The sequence below is a fragment of the Narcine bancroftii genome, chromosome 7 (genome assembly GCF_036971445.1).
Source record: "Narcine bancroftii isolate sNarBan1 chromosome 7, sNarBan1.hap1, whole genome shotgun sequence".
Lineage (NCBI taxonomy): Eukaryota > Metazoa > Chordata > Chondrichthyes > Torpediniformes > Narcinidae > Narcine > Narcine bancroftii.
The window spans coordinates 11657739-11674529 of NC_091475.1; the positions used below are offsets into that span (position 1 = coordinate 11657739).

Below are 16791 nucleotides of genomic sequence, written 5' to 3' on the forward strand. Positions count from 1 at the left end.
TTTAAACATTTCACCCTTAGCCCATATCCTCCAGTTCTTGTCTCACCTGAGTGGGAAAAAAACCCCACCTTGCATTTAAATTGTCCTATACACTTCATAATTTTCTATACTTCTATTTAATCTCCCCTCATTCTCTGACGCTCCAGGGGATAAGGTTCTTGAACTTGCCCTGTGACTCAGCTCCTCAAATCCTGGAAACAGACTTGCAAATCTTCTCTGCACTCTTTCAATCTTACTGACAGTTTTCCTGTAGTTAGGTTGCCAAAACTACACACAATACTCCAAATTTGGCCTCATCAATGTCTTTACAACTTCTCTATAACATTCAATTCCTGTACTTTAGTACAGTTGTAAAGGTGAGAAAATGAAGGACCAATTTGGACCGCTCAAGTTTATGTGCCAGACCTTGGAGATCAGGACTTCTTTATGTCAATCTTCTTCAGCATAATATCACATCATTCTTTGAGCAAATTGATGGCTCAGTATGTTCCATGCAGCGTGCTCACTAACCCACCCAAAATCAGGTGAGCTAGCACAAGCCAATTTCCAAGAAATCTCACCCTAGAAGATTTTTTAAAATAATGATCTAGGAAGTCACTTTGGCTCTGAAAGTCGTACACTATCTTCATCTCCTGGTAATGAATGTCTGCTCCATTTAAAAACAGTCCCCCGGGCCCCATCCTGAAAGAGGTTATTATGTGATCTCTGTACATGGTGAACCATTCTAGGCGCAAATATTGGATTCAAATGTGCTGGCCCAAGTGATTCAGGAGGGAATTGAGGAGGCAATAGTTAGCATTCTGAGTAGTGATCCCAAGGGAAGGGAACTGAGACAGAAGTTATTTTAACTTTGGCAATAGCATTCAATCTACAGCATAAATCCTACTGTCCACTAAATGCTCTCCCCATTTCCAAATCCTATTGTTATCCCTTTAATCCATTGCCCAGACAAGCTAAGCACAGAAACCTCTCCCAAGGCCATTGCCTCAAAGCTGAAATGAGGGTTAATAGGATAATGCAAGCACCAAGCAGCTCTTCGAGGAGTGACCTGTAACTTCTCTACTTGGTTCTGAGTCAAAGATCAAATGACTGTGTGACCTCACAATCCTTCAGTAAACCATGGCAGAGTTTATCCTTGCATTGTGCCATTACTGATGGATGAACCCTCATCCACCACCACACAATCTGAGGAACTCTTCCACCTCCTAATGTATAACCGATATCCCCTCAAATGATCCCCTCTGCACAAATCCAGATTCTTTGCTCTTTGTCATTAGTAGGTTAAAAGATTCCCAAACAGGCCTTTGGTGGGGACGCTTGTGAACATTAGTCAGGTTTTTAATTCTGAACTTTATTTGGAGAACAGAAATATTACCTCGTACCAAAAGTACAGTGACGTCCAGCATGCTAGAGTAAGGTTCAGAGCTCTGAGAAGAAGTAACATCAAGAGGGATCACTGATCATGCATAGACATTCTTACACCGTGCATGAGAATGTATCCTTGCATCTGTTTGGTAGGTTTTTTTTTAATGTCAGAATCTAGGTGTGGTGTTTTACTAGTTTTGAAGGATTAAGCACTTCGCCTCGGGCACAGTTATGTCTGCATTTTGGCAACACATGATGTTTTCAAATACTTTATATACTTTGCTTGGACCAGTGTATGCATATTTCAAAAGCACTAGGGCTTGGTTCTTGGTGCTGATATGACTTGTAGGCAGGGTACATCTTGGTGCTGGCTTTGACTGTCAGCAGTCTGTACAGCAGGCCAGACAATGCATGTCACATTTTTGGTGGTTCTGTTAAACCTCCCGTGTGTGTAGCACTAACACCCAAATGGATCCTAAAAAGACAGTGAAACCAGCTGACACGGAGTAATATGAGATCTACTCCCCAGAAGAGGACTAACACCATTAAATTCCAACCATTTGTAGCTTACTGATCTGCCAGCCCTTGAGGACAAATTGCCTTTGTCGCATGGGAAAAGCTACGAGTGAAGGTGTTACCACTAAATTCACCCAAAGGAATATGGAAATGCTGGTCAACAAGATGTATGTTAGGAGGGGGAGTCCAATATGCTAGGAAAGTGGTAATGTGGAGGAAGTTTTGGGACCACTTGCACGGGCTTATGGATGGATTTGTCCCACTGAGACAGGGAAAAGATGAGAGGAAAAGAGAACTATGGTTGACAAAACAGGTGAGGCAGCTGGTTAAGAGGAAGAAGGAAGCAGACATTAGATACAAGAAGCAAAATATAGGAAGGGCTCATGAGAATTATATTCTAGCCAGGAAAGAATTTAAGAAAGGACTTGGGAGTGATCAAAGAAGGCATGAGAAGGCCTTGGCAAGTAGGATTAAGGAGAACCCCACTGGCATTCTGTGTACGTGAAAAGAGAAGGATGAGAAGAGTGAAGGTGAGGCCACTTATGGATAAAGAAGGCAACATGTGCCTAGAGGTGGAGGAGGTTGGGGAGTCCTAAATAAATTATTTGCTTCTGCATTCACCAGAGAAAAGGACCTTGATCAAGGTGAGGTGAGCTTGTGTGCTGGCCCATTTTGAGATTAAGAAAAAGGAATCCAGATAAATGTGAGATGATGCATTTTGGAAGGTCAAATCTGAAGGCTGAGTACAGGATTAATGGTCAGATGAACAGAGAGACCTTGGAATCCAAATCCATACAGTTGCTGCACAGGATGATAGGACAGTTAAGAAGGACTATGGGGATTGAGTTCAAGAGGTCATGTTGCAACTCTACAAATCTCTGCCGAGACCAAATTTGGAATATTATGTTCAGTTCTGGTCACCTCATTATAGGAAGGAGGTGGAGAGGTGATTTATTAGGATGTTGCCTGGAAGGGCAAGGTTAGCAGAACTAGGACTTTTCTCTCTGGAGTGAAGAAGGATCAGAGATGACAATAGATGTCTGTAAGATTCTGAAAGACATAGATAAGGTAGACAGCCAGCACCCTTTTCCCGGGGCAGGAGCAGCAAACACTAGAGGACATCTGAACAAAGTGAAGGGAGGGAAGTTTAAGGGAGGCATAAGTTTTTACACAGAGAGTTGTGGGTGCCTGGAATGCCTTGCCAGCAGTGGTGGTGGAGGCTGGAACATTAAGGGTATTTAAGGGACTCTTAGGTATATGGATGAAAGAAAGATAGAGGGTTACGAAGTAGGAGGATTTTTTTTTGTTTGGTAGAAATATATGGGTCAGCACAACAAGAAGGGCCGAAGGGCCTGTAGTGTGCTGTGAAACTCAGAAAGCAGCAGGGCCACCATTACAATAGACTGACAGGGAGTGACTACATTTGTCTCTTCCAGAGTACGCTGAATAGAGCACTGTCCACATCAATGTTATATCCTGGGTGGCACTGTAGACAGATGGAGCCATTTCAGTCAGTGGATCAGAGAGTGATTCATTGATGTGTTGTAACTAGTATAGATGAGCTCACAAATGAGAATATGATTCTAATGAGTCATCAGGTTCTCTTGCATCAATATTGGTGCACGCTTTGTTAAGGATTAGAGAGAATTAGAGATTGTGAAAAAGATTCCATCAGAAACTAGTCTCTCAGTTGGGGGAATTGTTGGCTGCCTATGTGTGCAATCCTTCCTCCTTCACCCTGCTGGGTCTCTCACCAAAGATTTTCCTCCTGCTTCTGCTGCTCTTGCTCCTGCGGCCATTCATCCTGCACTTCACAGTCCTTGGATTCTGGCTGTACAATCCACTCCTCCTCCAGCACCAGCATGGCAAGCCTCTTCCCCTGCTGAGTCCCTTCCTGAACTGACACAGGCGCTGGATTACAAATAAAGAATGCTGGCAACACTCACTGGGTCAGGCAGCATCTGTGGAGAGAGAAATACACATCTTCTTTAAACACCCACCTCATTTTTTCTGTATTTGTGGTGTTATAATGAAGTAGTACGACGTGTTCTTAGCTGTACGGTGACCACTCATCAATGGACTGCATTCTAAAGTTCCAGGTTATGTCAGCAAGATTAGCAATTGATGATGCATGAACAGACACGAAGAAATCCCCATCTGTTTCTGATGAAGTGTCAGGAATGCTAACATGAAGTGTGGAACAGCACCTTGTGAATCAGTGCAAGAATCCTGATGGAATTTCACGATGGGTACACTTTCTATAGATTCTATCAAGATGGTCCTGAGTTAACTCGATTCGGTTTGGAAATACACCAGGATGCTACACAGATTAGAGGTTATGAGCTATAAGGAGAGGTTGGACAAATTTGGGTTGTTTACTCTGGAGGGTTGGAGGCTAAGGAAGTCCTGAGAGAAGTTTATAAAATAATGTAAGGGTAGACAGTTAGAACCTTTTCCTCGGGGTAAAAACATTGCCTATGAGAGGGCATGTGCTTAAGTTGAAGAAGGTGGGCTATGTTCAAGGAGATGTGGGGTAATTTGCTTTTTTTTACCCAAAGGGTGGTGGGTACCTGGAACAAGCTGCCAGAAGTATTGGTGTAAGCAAATACAACAGTAGCATCGAAACGGCTTCACATTGGTTTTGAATGCACTGGAGACAGAGGGATATCAGAATTTATTGTCATGAACATGGCACGAAATTCATTGTTTTGTGGCTGCTTCACAGGGCAAATATTTCTATGATTCACCTTACAAAATAAATAGGGCAAAAAAAGACAGTGTGAGGTAATGTTTGTGGTTAATTGTTCATTCAGAAAACTGATGGCAGAGGGAAAGAAGCTGTCCTTGAACCATTATAATTGTGGCCCCTTATGAATCATGTGCAAGCAGCATGAGACATGTTGGCCGCAGATATGTGGATGGAAAGGCCTGTTTGATGTTCACATGCCCTGATTTTGCATAATAAAAAAACACACATTTGATCTGACCTTTAGTCTCAGGACTGCATTTCAGATCCATTGAAGAGATATGGTAAATGACAGTGGTTGGTCCAGCTTCTCCCTGAAGAGGACACTCTTCACATAGAGGCAACACTATTCAGTCGACAAATGCTTAATGTTTGTTTCCCAATGCTGACACCCCTTATGTGGTCCAGCAGAGAACTTCATCAAGGAGCATGTAGAGATATCCTGTCCCAAACTGTTTGATGTTATTAATGCACAAGGGGCTGGAATCTGGAGCAAAATCTTTACATAAAAAAAATCACAATTTGGTCTTGAAAGGTTCAACCCGAAATGTTGGCCGATCTTTTTCTCCCTTTGAGACTGCTGCAGATTGTTTTCTGCTGTTTGAATTAATGTTCAGGTTTGTTTTGATGATGGCGGAACATGGAGCACCAAAAAGCACAAACAAAGGTTTCGGAGATTTCGTGCATTGGATGGAGGCAGACTCGCTGGGAGCCACGCGACTGCACATCCGTTGCTGTTTTAGCCCCCGCTGCTGGTGAGGGTCAGAGGAATCATGAGGGCAAGTTAAGGGACTGACTAAAAAGATATTAACATGTAGCATCATTTCTGGTAAGCTGTACGTGGTGACTTGGGCCCACTTTAAATAGCAAAATTTGTTTTCTGATGCGGCATGACCAACTAACCCACAACTGCTCCAAGTTTCCCAGTCTCTCCACCTCAGAGCTTCTTCGATTGCTGGGTTTTACAAACTAATTTTGTCTGTTGAGACTTGTCAGCCTCACCAACAATGAAGGGTCCCGATCCAGATGTTAGCCGCCCGCGTCCACGTGTGGATGCTGCCTGGCCTGCTGAGTTCCACAGGCAGTCACAGTCTTTCCCCTTTCACACTGGGCTAACCAGTGAATTGGCTGTTCAGCGAAGCGGTTCAAGAAGCCGTTCACACTGGAGCACTGTTAAATGGTTCTCTCCGCCCTTTCGCACTCACCACCAGGCGTCCCGGGGAGAGGAGGGTGCCTATCCTCCACCCTCAATGAATCACTGATTTTTCCCAGGAAACCCCATGTTCCTTTCACACTGGGCTAACCACCACGTTAGGGCGTCAGATTGCCCTGACGATACACACACCCTAGGTGTTCCACCCCGGGACGATCTGCCTGCATGCCGATTCGGGAACGTTCATATTGGCTCGTTAACTGGTAGATTGGCAGTTAACTTCTGAGATAAAGTGCCAGTGTGAATGGGGCTTTTGTGATTTCACTGACCAAGAGGGAGTCAATAGATCGAATCAGAATTTATTGTCATGAAGGTGTCACAAAATTTGTTATTTCGTGGCAGCATCACAGTGTGAACATTTATATAAATCACCGTACAAAATAAATAAAGATAATGCGAGACAATATCAAAGTAAGGCAGTGTCTATGGTTCATTGATCATTCAGAAATCTAATGCCACTGAGTGCTGGTCTTCAGGCTCCCTGATGGAGGCAGAGTGAAGAGGGCATGGCCTGGGTGGTTGGGGTCTTTGAGGATCCAGGCTGATTTTTTAAAAAAAACACTGCCTCATGGAGATGCCCTCGATGGAGTGAAGTCTAATGCCTGTGATGTCTCAAGCCAACCCTCTGGAGTTTTTTTTTCTTGTTATCAGAGCAAATGTGGGTGGGGATCTAATCAAGCCGCAGAGGGTTTTGCACTGAAGTAGTATCTTGCTGTGAATTAACTGTTATGAAATACATCACCTGGAGGGTGGGGAAGAAACCAGAATGGCCATCTATCTTCTGCCTGGAAATAAAGCCACTGGATACGTTTCGGGCCCAGGTATATTTCTCCAGCCTTCTGTGTTTTGCATTGGACCCCAGTTTTTTTTTAAACACACACACAAGGTCACTGTTGTAAAACCAACTAACATCTCCTGTCACCTTGTCTTCCTTTGCAGACACAAGGCACGTCCAACCGTCTCCGCCGTGGACCTACGATCAGTCCTACCCTTACCTTGGGCAGATAACAACACCCTCGGTTCACCCTGCAACTCCCATATCCCCCGGCCGAGCAAGTGGCATGCCAACCATCACGGCAGAAATATCCAGCAGGCTTTCAGGTGAGCCGGAAACCTTGCAAGGTGCACCGATGCGGAATCCCTCCAGCGAGTTGCCCCCAGTCAGCGGACTCTGGGTATTGCAGGTCGCCCTATTGCGCCGGAGCGATCGCGGGAGAACGCCCGCCCCAGCTTGCATTGAACTTTGAAAAGTGCCCTGCCCTCATGAGCAGCGACCGACATGTGCCTATTTCCATGACCCCCATTCAAGATAAATAGGCGAGTAGTCTCAAAATAGCCCTTTAAGTCTGAAAGAGGCGAATTTCATCTTTGGAAAGTAACAGGCTCTAATTTTTGAGATTGCCCTTGATTGGCGGGTTCTCCTGGGCTTAAAAACATTATTAACAGAAAAAGATCAGTCCATTCATTCGGTGACTCCAGTACATGGAACTTGATTTCGTAAATCAAGGTCACAAATAAGACTGAGCAGGGAACAATACACGCAGCGAGGGGCGGCTCTCCGGCGCGAAACTTCCCTCCACGGATGCTGGCTGACCTGCGGGGCCGCTCCCGCGGTTTGTTTGATCTGGCCACGGAAACCAGGCGTTTGAAGCTGTGGCTCTCCAATGGGATGCTGTGCAAGCACTCGGGCCAGGAAATGAAGGCACCCCTACCCCTTAAGCTATTCATCGGAGCTGTTCTGTGGCCCTGGGTCTGTTGGGTTCCAGCGCACTGATGGGCGCGGAAGGCAACGGGACATTCTCGTCCGGCATCGGGATATGAGCCTTCCTGTTCAGTGGCAGAACGTTAAACAGGGCTGGGTGGAGTAGAGTGCCAGAGAAGCGAGGGGGAGGCACTGTAGTCGCTTCCTATCCCCGCTCACTCAATGCTGGAGGAGAGGTCGAGGGAAAATCTCCCTCTTTCATAATTGACCCACCCCAGATATGTATCTACGCCCAGCCGCCAGCAAGGTCATAGAGTCGTATAGCTCGGTCCATCTCGACCATGCCAGCCAAGTTTGCCTTCTGAGGGCTAGATTCTTCTCACGCCTTCTTGTCCACATGTCTTCTCAAATGCTTTTTGAATGTTGTAGCTTTCTCCAGCAACGTTCCAGATATGGACCACCTTCTGAGTGAAAAGGTTGCCCCTCAGATCCCTCTCCCTATCACAAACCTATGCCCAATCATTCTAGAATCGTTCACTCTTCATTTTTATAGCAGTCCTTCCAAACAAGGAACGTTTCACTTCCAGGAATCATCGACTGCGTCCGGCGCTCCCGTTGTGGCCTTCTTTGCATCGGAAGGACTGGACGCAGACTGGGACATTGCTTCCCTCTGACGGCATCAATGGCAGGGGTCTCCCAATAGCCAGCCAGTTCAGTTCTGTGCCCACTGACACGTCTGTCCGCGGCCTCGTGTACTGTCGAAACAAAGTCACCCGTAAATGGGAGGAGCAACGCCCAATATTGGGGTCTGGGCGCACTCCAACTGGACGGCATCAACATCAGTTTCTGCTGGCCTATTCCCCCTTCTCCCTCTCTTTCTTTCCTCCAGTTCTCCACCCTTCCCTCTCCTTCCACTGAGCCTCTCCTTATCCACCTATTACCTCTTGCCTGTGGGCCCGTGCACCTCCCCCTCCCCAACATTATATTCGGGCGCCTGCCGGCTTTTTGCTCATTCCTCGATGAAGGGCTGAAGCCCGAAATGTTATGTACCCTTGCAACATAAAGTTTGATGGGCCTGCTGAGTTGTGGGGTTTTTTTTTACTTTATCCACGGTGTCTGCAGATTTTCTTGATTTTATAAACGAGGTCACTGCACCCCCTCCAACGCTTCGGGGAATAAAGACCCAGACTATCCAATATTCTCTGCACCCCTTCCCAATTAGTGCTACCTGTCGTATAATTGCCAGGTCGGAAAGAGGAGCCAACTGTATTCTCAGCACAAAATACCAGACAGAGTTTTCGCCCAGAAGAGGCTCGTTATCTTGACTTCTGAAATAATATGCTCCTACCAGAGCACGGCGTTCTGCCAGATATTTCTGAGAACGTTAGAGCTGGTCCTGCACACTCCGTCTGGTGCTCCCACACCTTGTCTGGACGACGTTGTCATGACTTGTCATCCGCCTAATGTTTCCATCTTCCTGCCAACAGCATTGCGGCTGATGGCTTTAATTTGAGACTCGTTGAGGTTCTGTCTGACTGAGCAGCTTCAGGCAAATAAAAAGGGGAAGAAAATGCAGAAGCTTGGAACCTAAAATAACATCAGAGAACGGGAGGCCAGGCACCGACTGTGGCAAGAGAAAGAGAGGAAAACCCTGAAAGTCTCGGGCGACCCGATCCCAGCTCGGGGTGAAAGTGTACAGACGCTGTGACTGGAGTCAAACTGCAGGCTCTCGCAGTCGGCTTCAGTGTAGGAGGGAGGGAGGTGGGGGGTTCTCGCAGTGTCCATGGGAGGATGCCGCTGAGTTGTATTTTTATTACCATCACCGAAAGGCGGGCTCACCTGGACTGAACGCGTCGCTTCTAATGCGACTGAAACTCCGAGATGGACAAGATAGGCGAAAAGCGTGTATTTTAGGTTAGTTCGCACTCACGGCGGTTGCAACTCAATGTAGGTTACGAACCATGGCAAAGAATGGTTCTGAATTTGGTATTTAGCGAGCACACACCCACCCATACCAACCCACACCATCTCTCTCACACACACACCCACCCATACCAACCCACACCGTCTCTCTCTCACACACACCCATCCATACCAACTCACATCATCTCTCTCTCACACACACCCACCCATACCAACCCACACTATCTCTCTCTCACACACACCCACCCATACCAACTCACACCATCTCTCTCTCACACACACCCACCCATACCAACTCACACCATCTCTCTCTCACACACACCCACCCATACCAACTCACACCATCTCTCTCTCACACACACCCACCCATACCAACCCACACTATCTCTCTCTCACACACACCCACCCATACCAACTCACCATCTCTCTCTCACACACACACCCATACCAACTCACACCATCTCTCTCTCACACACACCCACCCATACCAACTCACACCATCTCTCTCTCACACACACACACATATAAAGTCCTCTGACCCTATTTCTCAGGGTTTTTTAGGTGATTAATTGTCTTAACTTTACGTTAACACCTTCAGCATTGAAATGGTTATTCCCCAAACATGGCAATGTACAAAGTGAGTCAGCCTGTGTCGACACTTTTTCCAACAAGTGGATTGCACAAGGACCAAGTCAGCGCAGACTGCATTTAACTCCTTGTCGACCGGGGCAAATTCCCGGAAGCAGAAGCGAAGCTTTGACGAGTGGGCGGATATTTTAGTTGACTGGCAAATAGACAGAACGCTGAGATGATGTAAAAGGTTTGAAGTTTAGCAATGTCTGCATTAAACTGCAGTTTGCCACCGACAATCGCGTCTCGACCGGAGGCTCAGACAGATGTGGTCGCTTTGCGGCTGAAGGGGGTGGGTTGTCCTCGACTGGCCGCACAGGGTTTTTCATGATTTCAAATCCCCATCAGAACCACCACAGATTCTGATTATCCCAGGTCTGGCACCGGGATAAATAACCATGAAACCTGTCTGATTCAGGATTCACTCAAACTGGTGTGTCCTAAAAGTGGATGACATGCCACTGGAAACTCCCAATAAGCAGCTGTCGGCGCTGCCCGTTCCTGAATGTAATCCCTCCATCGTCAGCGAGCCTTGCCTTTAGCCACTGATAGCGCTCTGTCCCGTGTTAACATGCTTCCTGAATCCCCCTTCCCTGTCATTGACCTCAACTTCTTGTTATGCGGTTTGGCGTCACTCTCTGACACAGTTGCCATCTGGAACGTTTGATCGTTTGAGCAGTGGGTCTTAACCTTTTTTTTTAACCCACCCACACGCCACCTTAAGTAATCCCTTACTAAGCACATAAGGGATTAAGGAGGTATGTGAATAGAAAGAAAAAATGTTGAGAAACACTTCTTTATAAAGTCGTGTCCTCATTGTTAATGTAACAATTAGGGATTCTCTATTTTAAAAATGGCTTAACATTATTGGTACCCAATACAATATTGATCTCCTGTCGGCTCATTCACTCCCATATGATATAAACAAAGAGGAATTCCCTCCCGTAGTGCAAATTGCACGAAGTATTTGACAGAAAGGGGGTGGGGGGAGGAAGTGGTTGTACAGCATCGATATTGTTCCATTGAGGTTAATGGGGTTCCACCCAGGTCTTGAAGGCTAAGAAGAACATTTAGCAATCTAAAAAATTAAAAATTTAATCCTTTTTTTGTAGATACTGATGGCCCCACCTTAAATGTGACGCCAGGCAAAAATGATTCTGTCTATCTATGCTGTCACAATGTTATAATATTCTATCAGGCCTTCCTTCAGCCTCTGATGCTCCAGAGAGAGAGAAAAAAAACAGCCTAGGGTGTGGAACCTGTCATTATACCCTTCAAATCCAGGCAGCAACTCTTCCATTGTTTTTCCAAAACCTCTATATCCTTTATGTAATGGGCCAACTAAAATTGCAAGCAATACTTCTAGTGCAGCCCAACCAGAGTTGTATAGAGTTGCAACGTGGCTTCCTTACTCTTATACCCAGTGTTCTGAGCAATGAAGGCAAGCATACCATTTGTCTCCTTTACCAACCTATCTACCTACCTGCCACTTTCAGGGAGCTGTGTACTTGAACTCCAGATCAATACTTTTAAAGAGTCCTGCCTTGGACGGTAGACACTCTCTTTACATTTGATCTTCCAAAATTCAACCCCTCACATCTGTGCAGATTAAACTCCACCTGTTGCCCGTCTACATTCCATTTTATTTTTGATATTCCACAACATTGTCCACATCCCCCAATAATCTTGTGTCATCTGCAAACTTACTAACCCACCCACTTACTATTTTCCATTCAAGTCATTTAAATATATATCACAAAAAGGGATCCCAACATCGAACTCTGCAGAACATCACTGGTCACAGTCCACCAGCCAGAACAGGGCAGCATGGCAAGGGTAACGGTTATAGAGGAACACTATGACAGAGCCTGGGTTCGAATCCAATGCTGTATGTGAGGAGTTTTTATGTTCTCCCCTGTCGCATGGTCGGTGACGAAACCATCAGGCTTGCCTGGTGCGGAGAGTGGCGAGACGCCCTGCAGGATTTTTTTAAAATCCAATACCTGTCAAAGGGAGGTCGAACCTCTCATAGGGTCAATGACCATCAGGCAAACACTTGCCGTGAAGCGCGGAAAGGACATCCCTTGAACCGAAGCTTGGCCTGGCCATTCACTGCCACAGAACTTCCCCCAGCCGTCTTGGACCCCTCTACGCCGCTGGATCCGGGAGGGGACGTCGAGAGGGTGGGTCTGGACCCGTGCAACCCCCTACTCACCTCGATCCATTCATGCACACGCTGTCCCTTTCTGAGGAGTGGGGGGGGGGGGGTATCCTCATACCAAACCCCACAAACTGACTGAAAGGAACCATCCTGCTCCTGTGGGATGGATAGCCTCAAGGATCATCGAGGAAAAAAAGCCATGGGGCTCTACCGTTTTTTTTTAGTTTTATTAAGATTATATCTGAGGTGGTTATGCGTTGCTTTTTTTCTTAAACTACGGGGTGATCCCAAAATGAGCCCTTTAGGTAAAAGTCCATGTGTCTAAGGAATGGTCTGCTTTGAGCTAACTGAGCCCTTGCTTTCTTGCAGGAACCTCGGATCTCACGGCATTTGGTGACCCGAGGATGGGGATCGACCGACAGTTCTCGGCTCTCCCTTCTCTCTCGGATGGCCGCTTCCCAGATCCTCGAATGCACTATCCCGGAGCGTTCGCGTACACGCCCACCCCAGTCACCAGCGGGATCGGAATCGGCATGTCCGCAATGACAACTGCGGCTCGCTATCACACTTACCTGCCTCCCCCTTACCCGGGCGCTGCACAGGCTCAGGCGGGGCCCTTCCAAACCAGCTCCAGCCCTTACCACCTCTACTACGGCACCTCCACCGGCTCCTACCAGTTCTCCATGATGACCGGCGGCGAGCGGTCGCCGCCCCGCATCCTCCCCGCTTGCACGAACGCATCCACCGGATCCAGCCTCCTCAACCCAAATCTACCCAGTCAGAGCGACGTGGTGGACGCGGATGGAAGCCACAGCAACTCCCCGACAAACATCAGCACCACGGGGAGGCTGGAAGAAGCGGTGTGGAGACCGTATTAATGACGAGGCTCCTTCAGCCTCATCGCCCCAATGGATCTGGAGACACCGCAAGAGCTTTGATTGGAAACAGGAGATCATTGACTGTGCTGCCCTTCTAGACCAGAGCGGTTTCGCGTCTACTGCCAAAATGTCGTTTGTCGCGCACCTTATCTTGAAGCCACGTTTATCTCAGCCTCAGTTCTACTTGGGTTCCCTGCGTCCGAGTCCAAATGAAATTCTCTGACTGATTTCTGTTGGATTTGTTCGCAGGCACCACAACAGGGCACAGATTCTGTTGGAAAAGTGGTGGGGGGGGGGGGGGGGGGGATGCCCATTTTGTGGTGGGTGGGGGGGGGGGGGACAGGAATCATGCCAGTGATTTGCAATTTCTGCATTGACCCCTGAAGTTAACATCAATTCGGATTTTTTTTAACTCCAAGCACGTTATGTTCGGACAAACAGGCACTGCTTGGCATGAGCCAAGGGCACTAACGTTTAATATATGATTTTCCATGCGTCTTTTTTTTAAGTTAAATGTCGACTACTTCCCACGAAGAGCCTTCACCGCAGCACCCTCAGGTTCTTTGAAAGAGGTGGATTCGTCCTTCCAGCAGATTAAGACGCACAAACCCGCTGCTCGAAGCAACCCCCCTCGCCCCCACGCATGACAATCGCAAGCACATTCTACCTCTGATCTGAGGGCGGTAGCGTCCTGCCTGTTTGATACGGAGCAGATTTACCAAACTGAAGATCGCGAGGGGAGGAGATGCATTGCATCTTACACGGGCGCTTTTAAATTCAACAAAAAGGCTTGGACGGAGTGTGTCGAGACCCCGGGGGCGTCGGTCCATCTCACGTCGATGGCTTTTCCTTTCTCGGTTGTGAGGTTACCTCCCCACAGAGATCTTTTTTTTCGTTCACACAACCAATGGTTTTAAATTCTACTGGTGGAGTCGAGCAAATAGCATTTCTCGGTGGTCCTCTCAGCCTGCAGCCGTGCGCACGAGAAGATAACACCGCAGGGGTCGGGGTCCGCAGGATGCCGGCACACCCCTCGGGGCATCCGCATTCCGCCAAGATACCGGAGCCAACTTCCAAAACTAATCAGCTTTTCTCGTTACTGGTTGAATGTTATTTAATTTGCGTTGTATTGTTTCATTTGCTGGTCAACAGAAGAAGAAAAAGAGATTATGGCAAAGTGGGACTTTAAATCAGTGTTTCAAAGAGTGGAACATGGTTCGAATAAGGGAGGGGGGGGGCGTAGGGCTGCGGGCAGCAAACCAGCTGGATTTGTTATTTAAAGCTTGGGGTTCCAAGAATTCCCTTTTTTCCCCCTTTAAAACAATAGATAAGGAACACCCACGTCTATTTGCTACTTTACGAAATCGATATGTCCGCTGTCTTAAACACAAGACTGGATTATTATCCAATTCTCGTGAACTACAGATATTATCAGTTCCTTGCGTCAAGCTTATTAATGTATCTATATTTGTAAATAAGCAAGAGGTTTTTTTTTAAATAAATCTTCCAGCTTCTCATTGCTAGTAAGTATACAGACATCACTTCGCTTCAGTCTGCTTTCAAATATCTCTTTTTATTTTGGTCAAAGAATTTTTTTAAGGCATTCACAAAACCCTCGTTTTTCTTGTGTTCCGAACCTAGATGTTGTAGGTGTAAAATCACATGCATTGTAAAAACTCCCCTGTTCACTGCAACCCGGCTGTTCAACCGGCGCCGCAGATGAAGTACTGCGATGAATGATACCCACAGCGGCTGGTTTTCTGATGAACACAATGTCATTCATACTCTGTACCAAAGTTTGTTGAACAATTTCATAGTTCTGTGGCTGGCTAATAAATTAGTTTGTTGGACAAGTATGGACTTGCATTTGTTGATTATCTTTCTGGCATTTGATTTTTCCTCACCCTCCTCCCATGCTCTTCTCTTACCTCCTTATCCTCCTGCCATCCTCTTTTGACTACTCCCTCAAAAGGTCCCAGTCGGGCATTCAATAATGATTAGGACATATTGCTGGGTTGCAGGGTACAGTGATACCCCTCCCCAACAGAAAGGAATAGGAGTATTTGATGACTTCTGCACTGCCTGAAAAGCCAGTTCAAGAAGCCCACCGATGGCATCAGATCTAAACCATGCTGGCACTGCCACATGCAATACACAAATGGGCCGGAGAAACTCAGTAGGTCAGGCAGCTCCCATAGGAAGTCAAGGGCAATGTTTCGGGCTGATTTTCTCCAGCACATTTGCCTTGCCTTAAACCTTATTCCTCTTCCCGGACACCTCTGTTCACTCTGGACCTTTATATTTCCAACTGCTGCTGAGACATCAACCGTCTGGACTTCACCACTCCCCTCACTTATTCTGACCTCACCCTCTCAGAACGCTCTGCCCTCCACTCTCTCCGCATCAATCCCAACCTCACTATCAAACCTCTTTGACGAGGGTGGCATTGTTGTGGACTGGTGCACTTGCCTCTTTCTGGCTGAAGCCAGGTGAAAACACTTGGACACCTCCTCTTGTCTACTCCTTCGACTGGATCCCACCAAAACTCATCAAACTACTGCCTCACACACTATCTCTGAATTCACTACTTCCAGTCATCTCCCTTCCCTCACCATCAACCTTACTGTTTTCCAAACCAGCTCTGCCCAGTTCTACTTCCTACCCAAACCCAATTGTCTCAGTAGACCCATTGCTTCCAGCTGCTCCTGTCCCTCCGAACTGGTATCCTCATACCTCGATTCCATTTTGTCCTCAGTCCAGTCCCTTTTCACCTATATCCACAATACTTCACACGTCCTCCATCACTTCAACAACTTCTAGTTCCCATCTCTATACACCTCCATACCGAAGGCCTCAAATACCTTAGTTTCTTCTTCAACAGCAGAACCAACCAGTCCCCCTCCACCACCACCCTCCTCTGACTGGCAGAATGTCCTCAACCTCAATAACTTCTCCCTTGACTAATTCTCCAAGTCAAATGTGGGAGCCATGGGTACCCACATGGGTCCCAGCTATATCTGCCTTTTTTTTTTAACATGTGGAGCAATCCATGCTACATGTCTACACAGGCAAGGCCCCTCAACTCTTGTTCTACTACATTGATGTCTACTTTGGTACTGCCTCATGATGAGCTACTTTGTCCACTTTGTTGCCAACTTCCACCCTGACCTAAAATTCACTTGGTCCATCTCTCATAACACTCTCCCCTTTCTTGATCTCTGTCTCCGTCTTGGGGGACAAACTCTTAACAGGCAACTTCTACAAATCACCAACTCCAATGGTTACCTTGACTGCACCTCTTCAAACCCTGCCCACATAGGGATTCCATTCCTTTCTCACAATTCCTCTGTCTCCGTCGCATCTGCTCCCAGGAAGGCCTTCCATATGAGATCATTTGAGATATCCTCCTTCAAAAAAAACATGGCTTCCCCTGCTCACCTGCACATCCTTCATGCTCACACATTTGCTTTGACCCCCTCCACCCCCTTGAGCAACAGGACAGATTTCAGATTTATTGTTAGCGTACATACATGACATCACATACAACCCTGAGATTCTTGTTCCTGCAGGCCAGACACAATTATCACTTATTGGAAGTGCAAAAAAAGGTGTGCCCAATGTACACACATAAACAAATGTAAACAACTGACTATGCAA

The 16791-nt window shown here is 46.9% G+C and overlaps 1 protein-coding gene across 4 annotated transcripts in view; it reads left to right on the forward strand.

Moving 5' to 3' along the window:
* The window catches only part of runx1 (RUNX family transcription factor 1), a 198215-nt gene extending 184795 nt beyond the window's left edge, over positions 1-13420 (forward strand). For all 4 annotated transcript variants that reach the window (XM_069888817.1, XM_069888819.1, XM_069888818.1 and 1 more), the window contains 2 exons: positions 6780-6941; positions 12626-13420. In XM_069888817.1, the coding sequence (XP_069744918.1) occupies positions 6780-6941; positions 12626-13134 (671 nt within the window). In that variant the 3' untranslated portion in view covers positions 13135-13420. The remainder of the gene's footprint in view (positions 1-6779; positions 6942-12625) is intronic.
* The last annotated feature ends 3371 nt before the right edge of the window (positions 13421-16791 follow it).